General features: G+C 45.8%; 2 protein-coding genes across 2 annotated transcripts in view; one reads left to right on the top strand and one right to left on the bottom strand.

The window, feature by feature from the left end:
• The window catches only part of LOC134456462 (uncharacterized), an 85979-nt gene extending 72434 nt beyond the window's left edge, over positions 1-13545 (bottom strand). Inside the window, exon 1 of the mRNA XM_063207823.1 lies at positions 13287-13545. The gene's annotated coding sequence lies outside the window, so the exon portion shown is untranslated. The remainder of the gene's footprint in view (positions 1-13286) is intronic.
• Positions 13546-16641: 3096 nt separating this feature from the next.
• nkain4 (sodium/potassium transporting ATPase interacting 4) overlaps positions 16642-20000 on the top strand; it is a 116508-nt gene continuing 113149 nt past the window's right edge. The window contains exon 1 of the mRNA XM_063208113.1: positions 16642-16956. Within this exon, the coding sequence (XP_063064183.1) occupies positions 16762-16956 (195 nt within the window). The 5' untranslated portion in view covers positions 16642-16761. The remainder of the gene's footprint in view (positions 16957-20000) is intronic.

Here is a 20000-nt window from a genome sequence, read left to right as displayed (position 1 = left end):
AGTTAAAGAAACAGAGTACGAAAGAAAAGCTAAGAATGGGATAAGGTGCACTACCACCACAAGCTCCTCACCCACCCACCCTCCGCCTCCTACCCCTCCCACTCCCAAAAAAAGTTATCTTTTTCCCCAAATCAGGCCCCCAGCGGGGAGGGCGTCCTGCTTTCATGTGGAGGTGAATGCATAAACAACCACATTACAACAGCAGAGAGAGAGAGAGAGAGAGAGATGGAGAGATGGCGAGAGAGATGGATAGAGAGAGAAGGAGAGAGAGAGAGAGAGAGAGAGAGAGGGTGTGTGTGTGTGTGTGTGTGTGTGTGTGTGTGTGTGTGTGTGTGTGTGTGTGTGTGTGTGTGTGTGTGTGAGAGAGAGAGAGAGAGAGAGAGAGAGATAGAGAGAGAGAGAGAGAGAGAGAGAGAGAGAGAGAGAGAGAGAGAGATTGAAATACAGTAGAGGGGCCCCTCCTGCAGCATCTCTGGGTCCCTGCTATCATTACCAGTTGCACCTGTCGGACCCCTATAGCAGGCGCTCAGCTTCAGCACCAGCAGCAGCTCCAGCTGCATCAGGACCAGCAGAGCCAGCATAGGCGGTTCTAGAAAGGGGGCCACGATGGGCCACAGTAGCCTGATTATCATCGACGTTCAAATCTCTTCGAGACTGAAAGTGTTGCGTCACTAGGAGGGCACAGCCTGGCTAGGTCCACAGCCCTTGAAGAATTGCCCACTGTGCTAAACAGGCAATGGTTTAAATATCAAATTATTGATTAAAATAATAATAAATTTTAATAAATGTATACAAATATAATAGACAAATATAAGAAAGAATTTTGTCCTGTTTTGCCATTACGTAATTGAACCCTCTAAAAGCACATTAAACCCACCTCGACCCCCCTAGCAATTTAAGTCTATAGAACCGCCACCAGGGCAGCATTCTCCAAACAAAGACAAAAGTACGATGAAACGGCAATGTACGATGAACGTTAAAATTATACAACTATAGCTCAAATTGTTTTTCATCATAGGATGTAGCCTACATAAATATGATGTAACACTGAGTACGTTTGTACACACTTTGTTCAAACTTCAAAGTATTTAGATCTTTCAGAAGTGTCTGTCGTGTAATCAGATGCATTCAGACAATGAAGGACATTAAAATGAGTAGTTAATGGTCAGTAAACTGACATCTTTGGCCACTTTGGGAAGTCTTTGTCAAGGCAATCGGGCCTCCTTACTTCATTAAAACCAATGACAAATTGTCTGTTTTTATATTACTATATTTTATTACATATTAATTAGCCTATTATTCAGCTTACTTGTATTATTATTGTTCATGAATCATGATATTTACATTTTATGCTTTGGTTATTTTTAAATTACAAAGTTGTACATTTTGACTGTATAACTTTGATTTTAAAGTCTACCTTTTTTCATTGAAGATTAGAGTTGCTTGAAATGAAACACACTGACTATTTTTTATTATTTTTTTTATTGTAGAGTCTACACAGTCTACATACAATCATTGGGAGATTTTATTTTGATCAATTTCTGCAGAACTTCACAGAGGAAAGTTTCAGAAATCAACAGTGGAAAATCATAAACCATCTCGTGACTGACTGCACAAACAAGAAAAGTTAGGCTAGGCCAGCATGTTAACTGAAACTGAAGCTTATGAGAACTGTCACACACAGACAGAAAGTGCGAGTAAAAACATGTCTCTTTGTGTTCTGTTTCTGTTTGTTTCGTTTTTGAACATATTATTATTATTATTATTAATAACATTGGGGCTTTTCTGTTTGTTTTAATTATCATGATGATTATGTCTTACTTGAAGTATACCCAGATGGGAAGGTGAAATGCACACAAGGGAATGAAAAAAGGGGGGGGGATGATGGAAAGTGTGTTAACAAATGAATACCATGACTGTTCATGAACTCACTGAAGCCTGAATTCATCAGTAGTATCGCACCATCTCTCATAAAATAATTGGAAAAGAACACTTGTTTTTCAGTAATAAGAATATGAAGTGCATTTAAACACTACACATTTTCAGAAGAAGGAGATGGTTGCTTAAATCCCTCAACAATTAAATCAGAAGTAGGTTAAATTATGTAATTGTTATTTTTCTGTGGATGAGGCGCTGCTTCACAGTTTCTTTCTTTGCATCTAAAAATGTTGAGATGTTTGAAATGTTGGAATGCTTTGCTAATTTGGCCACTTCTTAAAATAGCTCCTCCAAAGACAGCATTGTGTTAACAAAGTTTCCGCCTTGAGGGCTTTCTAAAAATAGACCTCTATTGGTGTTACCTGTTCTAACTGCTGATGACACAGATGAAAATGTTCTCTCTCTCTCTCTCTCTCTCTCTCTCTCTCTCTCTCTCTCTCTCTCTCTCTCTCTCTCTCGCCTCACCCATCACACGCAACAAACAATGTTCGGAAACCACAGGCCTTGTAAACCTTCGCACCATTTCATAACTGACATGTGGAACCTTCTTCAAAACAACAACTGCTCTACCACTGCCGCTCCACATACATTTCTCAGAACATTAATTTAAACACACATCAAGACAACAGGCAAAACCGTCTTGACATTCAAAACATCACACAATCTACCAAAACATGTGTTGCTGTTGTATTACAATATACTTTGGTTTTTGGGTTAGCAAGTGTATACTCTGTTTCCACGGTGCTATTACAAAGTATTTTGACTGGAAGAAAAAACTGCCATGACATTCGAAATGACACAATCTATCAAAACATGTTATTGAAAAATATGTTAAGAAAGACCTACGTTACATTAAAGGCTATAGGCCTACTTAGACTTACGCTAGTAACTAAAGTATAGTCCATGTGCACATGATGTTATCATTTTGACTATGAGGCACCAGTGACTATTTATAAACTACCAAATAGTAAAATGATTGGAGGAGAGGTTTGACTGTAGTGATTTTGACCTCTGCTGATTAAAGTCTTACATTAGCCTATGTATTTTGCTGTCTTTACTTCTGAAGATAACAGGCCTCTAGCACTGCTCTGACAGTATATGATGCATTACTGTTCATTAGAACATCATGAGTTCAGTTTACAGTGTGTGAGTGTGTGTGTGTGTGTGTGTGTGTGTGTGTGTGTGTGTGTGTGTGTGTGTGTGTGTGTGTGTGTGTGTGTGTGTGTGTGTGTGTGTGTGTGTGTGTGTGTATGAATGTGTGTGTTTGTGTGTGTGTGTGTGTGTGTGCGTGCGTGCATGCCTGTGTCTGTGCATACACAGACGTGTGTTGTGGTATGTAGGATAAGAACAGGCTAATCTAAAAACAAAACAAATGATTCTCTTTGCTTCCAGCTTCATGTTGTATATGTACTGTAAGTGGCTGTGTATGTATGGCACCATCATGTTTGGTGTGGGAGTTTAGTGTGGCCAGTAGCTGCAGCATGTATGGTATGGTCAGAGAGAGTAGAGAGAGAGAGGTTCCATTGGCCCATTATTTCCTGGTTCTATTATGGCCCCCCTTAGGCAGACCTAGGCAGACCTAAGGACTGTTCTATTCATTGTAGGAGCATTATGACACGTCCCTTTAGGCAGACCGGAACATGGTCACGTTAGGTGCCCATAGAAACCTATTATGTTGGCATATCTCTATAGAATATCTCTGGTATGGTGGTGGCCAATGGGCTGCATCAGGTAATGGAGAGGGACCCTAATAAAATCACGCTGGCAATATCTACACAGCCCACAGCCCACAACTCATCAGGCCCACCGCCCGGCCAGCCAACCAGCCAACCAGCCCGGGCTTTTTGCAATTATGCAAATCCACACATCGGTTGCCACAGCAGACAGAGAGAGAGAGAGAGAGAGAGAGAGAGAGAGAGAGAGAGAGAGAGAGAGAGAGAGAGAGAGAGAGAGAGAGAGAAAGCACTTCCTGTGCATGGAGATCAGGGGGATGGATGTCTTCTCCTAATGCCCAGAGTATAGTGACAGGCCTGTGGGGTTGGCTCCTGGGGACAGTGGAGAGGGGGACGGACACTTACTGACTTGGAGCTCCATCCAAGTGCAGACGCTCTCAGCAGTGGTGCCGACAGAGGGGGACAAAGGGGATAGTTGTCCCGGGCCCAGGTAGAGATGTGGCCCAGAATTGATTCCTCATTGCATTGCATCTATTGGGCAGGGGGGGCCCTTTCAGATGACTTTGTCCCGGGCCCGACCAAACCTGTCAGCGGCCCTGGCTCTCAGGACAGGTTGTCTGGTCTCTCACCGCTTTCCTCTCTTTCTTCTCTTATCTTTCCACTTCCGCTTCTCATTTTCATTTCTTTCTGTCCTGTATCCCTATCAAATGCAGGTGCTCTGACTGAGCCTTGGGCAGGCTGCCTGATCTCTCTCTCTCTCTCCTTCCATCTCTCCTTCTCTCCATCTCTACTACTCTTTTTTTCCTTCGCTTATCTTTCTTCTCCCCCCTTTCTGTATTTATTTTCTTTCTGTCTATACTTCCTTATCCTACTCTTTCTTCTCTTCCTCATTTCCTTTCCCTATCTGGGTCCCCTGTCTCTCTTCCTTTACGGTTTCTCTAATGTTCCCTCTTGGTCTCTCTTTTCTGTTCCTTAGAGAATAGCTCAGAACTTCAGAGAGAGATAACGCTGCCCACTTTTTGAGGAAAGAATTTTCTTTTTTAATAACCCATCCTTTCATTTTCTTTCAACCTCTTTTTAATACATACAACGCAGCCTCAGCCTCTATCTCTGATGGCAGACGCACACACACACGCACATGCACCCATGCAAACACACACACACACACACACGCTCTCTCTCTTTTTCTCACCCACACCTACACAAACGCATGAACACACGCACTTACGCACACACACACACACACACACACACACACACACACACACACACACACACACACACACACACACACACACACACACACACACACACACACACACACACACACACGCACACACACACACTCCTCCCTTCCCCTCCTGCATAATTCCAGACAGTCTTCCTTCATCTGACTACAAATGTTCAGACAGGGCCTCATCTCCTCCTCTTCTGTTGGGTGATAGCCCCCAGTAGAGAGGCTTCAATCCACGTCCCTGGATGTATGAATGAGCCAGCCAGGGGAGGGCTGGAAGAAATAAAGACAACAATCCCAAGGCTTTGTCTGTGGATTAGGCTTTCTACTTAGACACAACCCCCCCCCCCAAGACATCCCCACCCCACCCCAGCTCAACATAACCCAGTCCAGTCCGTGTGTGTGTGTGTGTGTGTGTGTGTGTGTGTGTGTGTGTGTGTGTGTGTGTGTGTGTGTGTGTGTGTGTGTGTGTGTGTGTGTGTGTGTGTGTGTGTGTGTGTGTGTGCGTATGATCCGTTTCCAGAGGTCTCAAGGGTAGATCCACACCAAAGGGAACCCCAACAAGAGAAAACATGAGGGGAGAAAACGCAATGTCTTGTCGGGGGCCAAAAAAGGCCCCAGACATTCTGTGTCTGAGCGAGGTGGAACAAGAGAAAAAGAGAGAGAGTGAATAAGTGAAAGACATGAGCATGGTAGAGTACTAGACAGCAGGACTGAGTGAGAGAGCGAGAGTGAGAGAGAGAGAGAGAGAGAGAGAGAGATAGATAGAGAGAGAGAGAGAGAGAGAGAGAGAGAGAGAGAGAGAGAGAGATACAGACAGACAGACAAACAGACAGACAGAGAGTGAATGGGGAAGTAAGAATGTAAGCGATAGAGTGCACAAGAAAGAGAGAGAGAGAGAGAGAGAGAGAGAGAGAGAGAGAGAGAGAGAGAGAGGGAGAGAGAGAGAGAGAGAGGGAGGGAGAGAGGGAGAGAGGGAGAGAGCAAGTGGACAGGCTGTCTGAGATGAGGAGGAGAGCGAGCAGGGCGTCTGCTAACCGTGTTCGCCGACACTACCAATGGCTCTCACCTCTCCCTGAGAATCTGCTCACAGCTCAGTGAACCGAGAGCATGTGTGTTACTGTGTGTATGTGTATGTTATGGTGTGTGTGTGTGTGTGTGTGTGTGTGTGTGTGTATGGCTGTGCATGTGTGTGTCTGTGTGTGTGTGTGTGCGTCTGTGTGCACGCACGCGCGCGTGTGTGTGTGTGTGACTGTATATGCGCACACTCTTCTGTCCATTTGTGTGTTTGTGTTTCTGTTCGCCTGAGATAGAGAGAAAAGAGATAGAAAGGGAGGGAGGGAGGGAGAGCTAGAGAGAGAAAGAAAGAAAGGAGGAGGGGGAGAGCGAGACACAGAGAAAGTGAAGAGGGGAGAGAGAGAGAGAGAGAGAGAGAGAGAGAGAGAGAGAGAGAGAGAGAGAGAGAGAGAGAGAGAGAGAGAGAGAGAGAGAGAGAGAGAGAGAGAGAGAGAGAGGAAGGGTGGGAGCAAGAAAAGCGGGTCTGTCTGTTTCGCTCTGATGCTCTGCAACCCAACCGACATCCAGGCAGGGCGGCGAGCATCTAGGGCTGCTGTTAGCATTAGCTCTAGCTCAGTGGTGCTCCGCTACCACCAACACCACCACTACCACCACCACCACCACCACCACCAGCCCTGCCCAGCCCGAGCAGCCCTTACATTCCCCCACCCCATTCCCCTTTGAAGCCTGCATACCCTGTCTGAACCCAGCCCTGGATCTAAGAGGTACAGAGGAGACACAGAGCGGGGAGAAGGCAGATAGGGGGAGAAAGAGACACCCAGGAGAGAGAGAGAGAGAGAGAGAGAGAGAGAGAGAGAGAGAGAGGAGGGGGGGTGAAGAGAGAGGAAGAAAGAAGCAGAGTGAGGGGGTAGAAAGGGGCTGCAGCAATGTGGAGCAACAAAGACTGGCTGGTAGGCTCCATAAACATATGCACGCTAAAACATGGCAGCCGTGGCACAGTGGTTAACCATTTTGGGAATCATTTACACCCTATAACACCTACTTCCTCTAAACTATTTTTAGATCGATGAGATTGTGGTAACTATCACATTTCAACTGTCAATCATTTTTCATTGCGACACAATTTTCACAAATATACTCACCTACATGTTAGTAAATACAGCTCATGTGCAGTATACAGTACACACACACACACACACACACACACACACACACACACACACACACACACACACACACACACACACACACACACACACACACACACACACACACACACACACACACAGGTACTGCATATTGTGTGCAACAGTGTATATTAGCCTACCGGTAGTTACTAAGTAACAAGTGAACTATAAAATTGTCAATTTGCTGGAGAAAAATTCCTCTTGAACACTCAACTGATTCTCCAGTGAATGACGCTGGTGATACGTACTGTGTGTTCCAGTGATGATGCAAGCTACGGCCCAATGAAGAGATGACTTACACAAGGTGTCTTACACAATACAGTATTTCACCATGTTTCCAACGTTCTTTATCATCATTTGGTGTGTGTGTATAAAAGATAGATTATAACCCACACAGTGTACGTCTTTCATAAACTGACTTAAATTCTAATTTTGCCATAAACACCCACACAGGAACAAAGGCTAAAATCCACATGTCATTTTAAACGTGTCCAGTTCTTTTCAATCATTACAGCTCAGACCTTGACAGTTAACACTTTGCAACATGCATTAACTCAGTGGCTCCCAAACTTTTTTCCTTGCGCACCACCTTGTACATTTCATTGTGGTTCGCGCACCCCCTAAGCGAATGTTTTTGGTGTACTGATGGCCACTCGAATATGGCTTCACAGCACAAATCATTGCACATTATGCCGTCATTTAGGGAATCCTCCTTTCCAATAGACTTGATGTTTCTTCAAGCCTACAATTCACCATACAATTAAGAAATACTTAATTTTCATTCAGTTTCATTTTCATTATGAAAACACACATATCCGCCATTGCTCAATTCAGCTCGCACACCCCCTTGTGACAGGCCACGCACCCCCAGGGGTGCATGCACCCCAGTTTGGGATACCCTGCATTAATTCATGTTGTACTGTTTTGCACCATGATACTCAAGGTAACCTATGATGAAGCCAAAAAGAGGTGCAAGTATCTAAAATCCATGGCACGCTAGGCGTGAGAGGCACCTTTGTCACAGGTACAGGTGAGGGACCTTCCTGAGTGGAATCGTAAAAATCCCCTCACTGTCCAGGTGAACGAGGGCAGGTACACTTCCTCCTTTGGGTTAATATTAGTGTGTTGTTGTCCTTGGTGGAAAACAGAGGGATGTTATGTTCCCACAGCTAAAGATATGGTCTTCAACCAAGCGCTAACCACAGCTCATGTCTAAACATTTGAATACGTCATGAATCATACTCGTGCTTTGAACATATGGTAATACAACATTTGCTTAATGTCTTCGTGTGATGGCAATCACCAGTAACACACACACACACACACACACACACACACACACACACACACACACACACACACACACACACACACACACACACACACACACACACACGACCCTATCTTATACTGGTGATTGCAAACATCTATTGGGATTGCACACAGATTAATGCCGTGAGCTCGGGTCTTGTCATTACATGAATCTAATCTCACTCAGCCGGGATCCAGATGACTGACCTGGATAAAGGAAAAGGGAAATCCTTGACCGGTTGGTTCATCTGAACGTATTTCGCAGTCAAAAAAACGTGCCATGCAGGCAGGGAGTGCTGCATGCACAGCCCGCTAAGACAACCGAGCACAAATGGGTTTTCTGGCCATGGGGACCCATGATCACATCTGACCTGGGTCTGTTTCCAGCCCTTACCCATCTCTCTCCCAGTCTCTGCCTGCCATAATCTGTCACACACGCGCGCGCGCACGCACACACACATGCACGCACGCGCGCGCACACACACACACACACACACACACACACACACACACACAGGCGCGCACACACACAGGCGCACACACACACACACACTCTACACACACACACACAGGCGCGCACACACACAGGCGCACACACACACACACACTCTACACACACACACACACACACACACACACACACACACACACACACACGCACGCACACACGTGCACGTGCGCACACACGCGCGCGCACACACACACCGACTGTCGTGTCTTTATATAAATGTGCCATGCAGGCCGGCTGCTTAGTAAAACCCATCAGCACTCTGCTCTGCTCTCATCATCATCTTTGGGTGCCCTTTCCTCTGCTCTCCTCGCTCCTTGCCCTTGCCTTTTGTCCTGCTGCTGGTGCGCTGTCTGGTGTCATGAAAAAGGCCCCTTTTCACATGCTGTTAACTTGAGCAAAGTGCGCTGAGGGCCTGTCAGCACTCGTTCCAAGAACACCATACATACACTTTACAAGCAGCCCCACTGCCACTGTGTAGTGTAGTAGTGTGTAGTGCGCACAAACCCAGCGACGTCCCAGAGAAGGAAAGAAAAGAAGGGAGTGATTAAAGTCCAGCATCCCCATCCTTCGGTACACACACAAATAATGAATCAATATTAATTAATTATTTGGAGTCGCCTCTTAACTGCAGATGGGGTCGCCAGCGGGCCTATTCACTATTTGCCTAAAATAGCTTACTCAACTACATCATAACAATAAATATTGCTATGACAGAACCGAGAGCCGTAAGTAACCAAATAAGACATAGCCATTGCAATTTTGGTGACAGTAAGGTTACAACATAGGCTCTGCGCTGAAGGGTTAATCAATATTGTGAATTAGAACTTTCATTTCGTCACCAATCCAGTGCTGTTCAGGGATGTTCAAAATTCTTTCATACACAGTAAGCTTGGAGGTGCACCAGCCTCGCACAAAGCCAGCGACGTCCCAGACAAGGAAGGACGGAAAAGAAGCGAGCGATAAAACAGTCTAGCTTCCCCATCCTCCGTCCTCTCTCCAAACACACACACACACAGGAAATGAATCAATATTATGTAGCGTTATGGATTAGGAGGGCCCGTTAGCCTAATGTGTATCACAACAGGCCCTGAAATACTCCTAAGTGCTCGGGATGCTTATTGACTCTGAAGCTCCCGCGCCTTATTTCCGGATCATGTGATACCCTCCCTGCACCCTGCATGATGCTGCTGGGCCGGTGTGGTAGACATCCCTGGCCTGTCTGGACGGACCAACGAACCAGCGAACGAACAGGGTGTTACAGTGAGAGAGAGAGAGAGAGAGAGAGAGAGAGAGAGAGAGAGAGAGAGATTGAGAGAGAGAGACTGGGGAGGATAAAGAGAGTGAGGTCAGAGAGAAATGCTGGAAGAGACCGAGCACTGGAGAGGAGGAAGAGATGGAAAGAGTAGAGCGATGGAGAGAGAGAGTGTGAAAGAGTAGAAGAGAAATAGCATGAGGAAAAGCTAGACAGTGAGAGAGCGATAGAGAGCGAGAGAGAGAGAGAGAGAGACAGAAACAGTGAGAGAGAGAGAGACAGAGAGAGAGAGAGAGAGAGAGAAAGAGAGAGAGAGAGAGAGAGTAGCGCGTGGCCACTCCGCCTGAATGAAGGCGATCTCCATGAATCTCAGTTTGTGTCATCCGCCCTTTAGGGAGAAAGATGGATGCCCTCTTTTTCTCCTTTCAACGTGCCGCGCCTAAAGTGCGCTAACAGAGCCAGCGCTCTCTCTCGCTCACACACACACACACGCACACGCACGCACGCACACACACATATTACACACACACACACACACACACACACACACACACACAGTCGCGCACACACACACACACACGAAGACACACACACACACACACACAGGCAGATGAATGGCCTGGAGGATGGAGGGAGAGTGTCCTCCTCATCTCTTCAGCCCACCCGGGATGGGGAGGGAAAACCCCGGAGCTGCTCAGAGTGTGTGTGTGTGTGTGTGTGTGTGTATGTGTGTGTGTGTTACGGTGTGTGTGTGTGTGTGTGCGTGTGTGTGTGTGTGTGCAACGTCTGTGTTTGGATGGGAGGCATGAAAGGAAGTTTCTAGAAGTCTCTCTGAGCGAGCAGCGCCGCGTGAGCAGAGCAGATAGGGCCCACTCCTCCTCTGCATATCTCCTCGTTTCTTATGCCACCCTTCTCTTCCTCCCTCCCTCCTTCCTCTTCCCTTCTGTCTTTTAGGCGGGAGTTCTCTTCTCTAACTCACGATCCATCCGCGGCTTTCCCTTTTTGTCCATAACCCTTAGCAGCCCTCCTCCCACTGTGCAGTGTGTGCAGTGGGTCTGCCTTGCACCAGCATCTCCAACCACCCCCCCTATTCCCTCTCTCTCTCTCTCTCTCTCTCTCTCTCTCTCTCTCTCGCTCTGTCTCTCTCTCTCTCTCTCTCTCTCTCTCTCTCTCTCTCTCTCTCTCTCGCTCTGTCTCTCTCTCTCTCTCTCTCCATGCTGACTCCTTCATACACACACACACACACACACACACACACTTTCTCTCTCCGTTCCATCCCCTCCTCTCTTCCATGCCATAGCAGTGTTAATTATTGAGGCTATTTTACCCAGCCCTCAGCTCTCTGTAAGCCCGGAGCCCCCCCACCCCCGTCACAGATCTCCTCTGCTCTGCTCTGCTCTGGCTCTGCCCGTCTCTGCTCTGCTCCAGGGGGACCTGCCAGGGCTATATCCAGCCTCCCCCCCCCACTCCTGCCAATCTCTTAGGCTTAAGGACAGTCCACTTGCACACCACTTCTCCACCACACATCTGCCCACAGCTCAAGAGCCAGGCATTACTGTGCAGTGTGGCAGTTCTTAAGATTTTGCCCACATTTTGTAAAGGGGCGCACATAAATGCACATGCACACATGCACACAGGATTCAAACACACGAACGCACGCACGCACGCATGCACGCGCGCACACACACACTTACACGCCCACACACACACGTGTGACTGCGTATCTATTGGGTTTGGAAGTATGACGCGATACATTGGCCATGACTGTGAAACTGTGAAACTGTGAATAGTGGGAGAACCTGAGAATTTTCCACAACAGCTATTTTCCTTGAAGTTGAGCAGGTGTGAGACCAACAGTCATAGAGGTGGAGATGGAAGATCCACTGGATATGCAGTATGTCGTCAGTTAATGCACTGGCGTAACGCAAGTACTTCAGGCCCCCCTGCAAGCTACCAAGAATGGGCCCCCGAATGAAACAAGAGGGCCTATCATGTGGAGGGGGCCTGTTATTTCAAATCAAGGGCCCATGTGGCCCCCCACGGGGACTGCGGGGGTATACTTTACGCCCCTGAGTTAATGGCTGAATGGTGAACAAACTGTTAAATATACCCAGCTAGTGCCCTACAACAAGGGCTGAGTGCTTCACTTTAGCTGTCACACACAGCAAGAGCGGCAGGAGAGTCCTGCCACAGAGGTGAGCACAATAGACTTCAGAAGCTTAAGTAATGCTCATTGTCAGATGAACCAGACCGGACAGTTTGCCCATAAATAATAGATGTGCCATTTGTGTTTCCTCTAATATACCAGCAGCATGCATGTCTTGATAAGACAACTGTGTGTGTGTGTGTGTGTGTGTGTGTGTGTGTGTGTGTGTGTGTGTGTGTGTGTGTGTGTGTGTGTGTGTGTGTGCTGCACGAGAGAGAAAGGAAGAATTGCACAGTAAGAGGATTTCTCTCATCCATATTCACTGAAGACTTTCTCTCGGACCAAAAAGTAAAATCCTTCCTCTTTTCATCAGCCTCCCATTCTGAGCCGAACTACCGAGGGATGACCTCAGTGAAGACCACTCATTTTCTCGGCAAAGTTTTCAGGGCTAAGCCACATAGCGGTTAAATATTCCACAAATAGCCGGGAAAAGAGGAGAGGTGTTAAGAAGTTGACTTACGTCAAGGTTCAAGTCGCGTCCATTGAGCATCATGCAAATAAAACACTTAAATGTGTGTGGGAAGGAAACATGACGAATTGGTGTTAGAAAATCAATCAGATCAGTGTGATCAGTTCAGTGATCCTTTGGTCATAAGTTTGCCATTTTTAGGAACACGCAATTAAGCAGAAAGATGCCCGATTGGGGGGTATGCTCCTTTGCCTGTCACGGACTGAGAACAGGTGCCGTTACGCACGTGTTTAAGTTCTGATGGACTCGCCCAAGGGATTGTTCACTGTAGTTCCCTTGATTTGAAATTTGGTAGCCTACAACGTTTCTGTGAGAGCATCAAAGTCAATGAGAGCAACAATATGTGCAGAGAGTCCGCTGGATACCTCGACAGGATAACACAAGTGCGGCACACTATCACTGCACAAACAAGAAGACCGAGCACATATAACATATGAAAACTGTTGCAGTTAAATACATCTGTGTGCAGAAATAAAGCAAATACTCACAGCTTCTCACAAGTCCAAGGCGAGCGCAAAGGCGATGTGCAGCAGCATCCTTGTCACTGCGAGCTCCCCATCGCTACTCTCGGGACGTCTTTCCGCTCTCGCAATCATTTTCTTTTTACTGAGAGCCAACTTGGTAACCTTTAACGATCCCCGGTTGCTAAAGAAGATGGGTGCGCAACCCTCATCACCGAAGCGGTGCTGTGCGCGCGCCTGATTTGGAGCCGTTAATTAAAGAAGCCGAGAATCACTTGAAGTTCACGTGTGGAGTGAATAGGGTTGCTCTCTGCACTCGCCTTGCCTCCAAAGCTTTCCTTTATCTGTGAGCGGTTTCCCCAGCACAGCACAGCACAGCACAGCGGCGGTGCGTGACGGAAAGGCGGACAGCTTTGAAAGCAGTGTGTGCTGTCATGGTGCTGGCGATAAGAGCGCCATCCAATGGAGACCGAGAAAAAAAGCAAATTGCAGCTGCGCTTTTTTGGCACCAAGGTAGACGAAGAAGTATGACAGGGGTGTGCATTACGCAAGGGACAAGGCGGTGTTTTTTTTTTTTAAATAATAAATAAATGCCAAAAATATTACCGGTGGATTCGAATGGGCAGAAAATAATTTAGAACAAGCTCTGTGCCAGAGACAAGGGGCCTGGTGACGCTTCTGTTGCACAAAATATAAAATTAGGACGAAGGACTTGCTCGCATTGACAATTATTATACTAGAGGGGAGGCGTGGCGGTCGATGAGATGTCCCAGATAGAAATAATTTATATGTCATTTTCAGCTAACGTGACCACTGGTGCTCCACATATTACTTTTTTTTGCCTGTGTGTGTGTGTGTGTGTGTGTGTGTGTGTGTGTGTGTGTGTGTGTGTGTGTGTGTGTGTGTGTGTGTGTGTGAGAGAGAGAGAGAGAGTAGAGAGAGTAGAGAGCATAAAGAACCTCATGGAATAAAGAGATTTTGAAGAGAAAGTCCAAGGCTCCAGTCCTCCTTTGTCCAAATCCTTATTGTGTAGTCTGCCATGTGAGCACCAGTCACACAATGCTGGTCCAAGCAGCAGCGCGGTGCCAAAAGGACAGCCCTGTCACTCCACATCAGTGTGAAGGGCTCAATATTTGGTGGAGGAGGGAGGAGGGGAGGGGGGCATCGACACCCCTAGAGGTTCCCCCTCCCCATCCTTCAAGGGGTGGAAGCCAGGGGTGGATTCAGTGAGCATGATGAAGGATGCAGTCACCCACACAAATATGGCTGGGGGTAGAGGTGTGAATGCAGTGCGCCACACCACGAAGAAGAAGAAGAAGAAGAATTCCCTTTCGCAGTTTAGGTTTTACTGAATAGGCTACTCTGCACCTCCAACCTATGTGTGACCTATTTTTGAATCATTATCCCCGTGAAGGGCGTGAGGGGATTGGGGGTGGGCGGCCTCTGTGCATAAAAAAATAAAAATACATTTGAATAGCAGAATATTGAAACTTATTTTCCACAAGAAGATTCTATTGTGGACCGTGGTATTCCACTGACCCGTTTATTTCCAGCAGTCCATTCTCACTAGATTCAGAGAGAAAGTGTGCAAAGATAGAGGTAGATAGTATATTGTATAAATGAAGTAATGGTTGTTCCAGTGACGTGTATCATTTTGCCTTGCGCTTGAGCAATGCATTTACCTCATTTGCCATGAAAGCACAGAATCAAATGCAGTTAAATTGGAAAAAGCAATCTGTACAAACATTGCTACTGTGTTTGTGTGGGAATGTTGTTAATCTATTCATATACACAAATATTTCATTATAGCCCTCGAGAAACATCATCACCACCCGCACATACAGTTGCCATGGAGAGAACACTGACATGTGAGCTAGGTGCACATCTCCGACCGACCGACCATCTTTTACATAGGCCTATCACAAACTTAACATTGTGCAAGTGTCTCCCACATCTGACTGAATCACACACACACACACACACACACACAAACACACACACACACACACACACACACAAACACACACACACACACACACACACACACACACACACACACACACACACACACACACACACACACACACACACACACACACACACAGGGGCTGATGCTATTTATAGCAGACGCAGGTTTGGGCCGTGTGTGTGTGTGTGCGTGTGTGTGTGCGTGTGTGTGTGCACTCGGTAGAAGGGGCAGCCTTTTAAAAAGGATGGGGGTGGGGTGAGAGGTAGGGGAGAGCATGGGTAGCTAGTATGTGATGTAATAGGAAGTGAAGCGCTCCCCGGTTGTGCAGTCGGGACATTTAAAAGATTCATCACACGTTTCTTATGGAGAGATGGGCAAACTCTGCAGGAGGGAGAACCACTATGCTCTCTCTCTCTCTCTCTCTCTCTCTCTCTCTCTCTCTCTCTCTCTCTCTCTCTCTCTCTGTGGGAGAGGGAAGTAGAAAGAGAGGAAGAGAGGGAGAGAAGGAGTCCGTGGGTGTGTTGCTGGAGATGGCTTTTAAAAAGCTCCTCTATAATGAATCAGCCCAGCCTAGACCAGGGCACAGCGAAACTAGAGGAAATGGGATGGGTTTCATACAGAGAATGGAGCAGAGAGAGAGAGAGAGAGAGAGAGAGAGAGAGAGAGAGAGAGAGAGAGAGAGAGATGCTCTGAGAACTTAATTCTAATAGCCTACTGTAGCTACACTGTACTGTGTGGATATTGTTCAGAAAGTTGATCATGGAATTATCATTTAATTTAATTTATCTAACGGTGCATTTGCTTTGGTCTTTGTTTTTGTGGGGTTTTTTTTATTTATTTATTTTATTAATAATTCAAAGCACGACTCTGGGCGGGTATATTTTTGACCAGCAGATGGCAGCAACATTCCATTTCTGCCAGAGCTTTGATTGCTGTGATTCTCACCACCAGCAGACGGTTGATTAAAAGCGATTAAAAATAATAATAATCTTGTTGCTGTCATTGTTACTTTAGAATAAACATGCACTAATAACCTACCTTCTATTCAGAGCGACACACGAGTTTGACACTTTGGAACATAACTATTGAAATATTAATACCAATTGATGTACAGGATCTTTCTTATTTTGACACAGAGAGAATAAAATGTAGCCTATAGCAATAGGTTATTCTATTGTAGGCCTATATTTGCATTGCAAGAGTGTAGGCTACAGCCAATATCAACATAGGCTTATACCTGAGACGTGACAGAATGCCACAGGAAAAAACGTCTCCTCCTCGGGATCAAAAGGGGGCAGCTTGGGCTCACTTTGAACTCTCCCCTCACGCTGCTCCCCCCACAACGCCCCGCTGTCGGGACAGCCTACTACTACAACACGAGCCTCAACGTGCGCGACAGACACACACTCAACTTCCAGCCGCCGCACTGACCGAGCGCAGCCACCTCGGTCTCCGCGAACTCGCGTAAAAGTGTTCTTGAAGTGGCTATTCAAAGTATGGAAAATAATTATCAGGACTGGACTGTATCAGTACATGACAGAGTCTGACTGTTTTCTCAATCTTCGTTACCGCTGTTGTATCGATGAGGTCCCAGTGACTAGAAGACTTCTCCGGTGTGATCAAGATCTGTTCCTCGCTTTCTACCATATCTCACTCAAGGCTATTTGTGATACAATGGGGTGCTGCACTGGACGCTGTACTTTAATCTTCATCTGCACATTGCAATTGGTAAGTGGACATTTTCCTGTATTCTTTGCTGATACAAGATGACAACGTCAGTCTTGAATCTGTTCGCTGTTGTCTTTGGCTAACATTGCCGTTACTGCCCGGCTAGAGACCGCAAGCTCTTTGTTATGATAGCTTTTGCCAGTAGGCTAATTGCAACGCGAATGAATGGGGCTGACAAATGGGCTCGCGCAACACATGGTCAGGTTTCTAAAAGGGAGTCTTGTTGTCCGGCTTGGACGTATGCATTGTGGAGGTTATTGTTATAAAAACACAGTGGCTGAAAGGATAGGGGGTCTGGACATATGTTAAAAGAGTTTGTCCCCAAAAAAAGCCCCCGCCCGGAGGATATTTGAGTGTCCCCTCAAAGAAAGTCGTCGCCTTGATTTATGACAAGACAGACAGCTACAGCTAGCTGTCTCCATAACTGTGTCGCCTTTGGTGTTGCTGAGAAGTTAAAATCCTCTTTACTAGTATGCCAATGTTGGAATTACTTGAATCATGAACCCAGTGACAGGCTTATGATCAGTGGAGTTGAATAAGCATGTAGAGGAGTCTGTCACTAAGCATTAGGCCTACATGAATCACAACCTATTGCATCCATCAAATAAAATGTTGTCTTTTGAATTAGTTGATGACCTCCCTCTTTTCTATGTAGTAACGCTGTTGTTACCACTGTTGTTATAGTAGAGTTACTCTCGTTGACTTTGGTTTACTTTTAACACCAGATTATGACATAGTAATAATGCTTTATTGGCCTGTCATAAACCTTGTCCCACCTATTTAGGTGGTAATTGTAAGAAGTCTGTCTTTTTTTACTCAATACCCCATCAAAGTGTTTCAAATTCTTTCTACCCTGTCTGTCCCCTGTCTCTGAGAGCCAAGGGCGTAACTTTATGCTGACAATTGGGGGGGTCAAGATTTCCATCTAAATGAATTAAATGGCTAAACAGTTTTCTTCAGTATTTGCATGTACAGTTATGTATGTTACCTGGTCATTTCTGCCTCCTGCGCTGTCTCTCTCTGTACTCTCTCTCCCTGTTTTTGGTCATCCGATTCTCCTTTGCTTCGTTCTCTCCCTCTGTCTTCAACTGATGCACTTCCTCCATCACCTCCTTTCTGTTGCTCAACTGCTACATCTCCTCCGTTGCCTCTCTCTCCTTCAACTGCTGCACCTCCTCTGACACCTTCATACTCTATCTCTTGAACTGGTTCACCTCCTTTGTCACCTCCTTCTCTCTCCCTCTCATCTGTGCTTCCTCGTCTCTCTCTCTGGACACCCGTCTCTCTCTCATCACCTGTACCTCCTTGGCCTTGGATCTCTCTTTGGTGACCTGCACAATCAAGTTTTTGAACCTGATATTAAAAAAAGTTAAAAACTCAGTTAATGTTCAAATGGCTTGGCAGCAAACTCACATCAGAGTTTTAGAGAATGCATTTTCCCAATCAGGCTAAAGTCAAGCTGTCAGAAAATCTCCATTTGTAATGTGGCATATAGCAATAAAGCAAAGATGAGTTAATGAATTAATTAATTAATTAAAAACATTCCTACCCTTTGCTTAGTAGGCCTAATTCATATGATCAGAAGAAAGCTACAGTCAGAGATGGTTGATAAAATCTTTGATGCAGTGCCAAATATGAATGACATATCCCAACCATCAATCACTAATCAGGATGCTGCACAAATAGGATCTCTTGTCTGCTGTTCGCCATGTTGTTAATCATATGATCAGAAGAAAGTTGCTGTGGTAGAAATTAAAGTAGCCTGCTGGCTACATAATATCCCATACCCATTATTTATACAATTGACTGTTGTTGTTTTTTTTATAACTAAATATACAGTGGCGACTGGCGACAAAAAATATTGAGAGGACCTCCTCTGTCTCACTCCAAGCACAGCCATAGTGTCACGCGAGGAAGGAACCCCTTGTCTCCCCAACCCTCTCTCGTGTCTCTCTCTTCATTACTTCACTGGCGAAACAAACTGTAATCGCTTGGCTGTTGTCAACAAATGCGATTTTGAAAACAAAATATAATGCCACAATACATCTTATTTAAAATGGATGTGTTTACTATTGGTGTCAAAAAACGTACAGGCATTTTGGTTCAGCTGCATTGAACAAGCTTCTCATTTGAAGTGGATACTATCATAGGAAATCACGCAGGCAACTGGACAGGGGGTAACCAAAAACTACTTAAATGACGTGAAATAAAACGAACAGACGTCCGATTGCTAGGGTTTCACAAAATGTGTTGGTTTGAGGGAGTAAATATCCCAAGTGCTAGCCATCAACGTCCAAAATAGCCAGCCACGTCCAGTGTTATTGAACTAGCTGTCTGTCGTAACCTAGCATAAAATAGCTATATAACTAACTGACAGGCAGAAAGGCAGTGGTACAATAGGTTCTCAAAACACTCGGAAATAATGTCTCTTGTGCCAAAGACGCATCCACGCATGATCATGTGGCAATTGCAAGTTAAAAGTAGAAAAAAACAATTGCTCAATACTTGATAAAGCTGATCGCTAATCAGTTTGAATTTGGGATAGTGGAGAAGAGGATTACCCATTGAGAGATTCCCTGATTGTCGCTCCCAACGCAGGACGCTCCCCGGTCGGCTCGCTCCCACTAGCCAGACTATCGATCCCACCGCCATATAACGGAGCTAGTTATCTTTTTGATGTTAGTTTTTTGTTTCTAACCCTAACCCCTAACCTTAACCCTAAACCTAACCCTAACCCTAAATTGCTTGTATGTGGCAGTGTATGATAATACGTGAAATATAATCGGGTGGGACTACACGTCCGGGAGTGATAGAAAGAAACACCTGGGACTACACGTCCGGGAGCGATCTCAGTTGGGAGTGTCCATCTACCTCCCCCATTGGATGTACACAACTAACGCAGATTTGGGGAATACCAAGGGGGGCAGGGGGGGTTACATTACAACATGATTAAACATAACTGAACGAAACTATTTTTCACTATTTTACATAAAATGGGTAAAGTTGTTCATGCAAGACAAGTACTGTAATTATATAGGGGGGTT

Source organism: Engraulis encrasicolus, chromosome 10 (genome assembly GCF_034702125.1).
Source record: "Engraulis encrasicolus isolate BLACKSEA-1 chromosome 10, IST_EnEncr_1.0, whole genome shotgun sequence".
Lineage (NCBI taxonomy): Eukaryota > Metazoa > Chordata > Actinopteri > Clupeiformes > Engraulidae > Engraulis > Engraulis encrasicolus.
The sequence above is the reverse complement of the archived record's forward strand: the minus strand, read 5'-3'. Positions and strand labels throughout refer to the sequence as shown.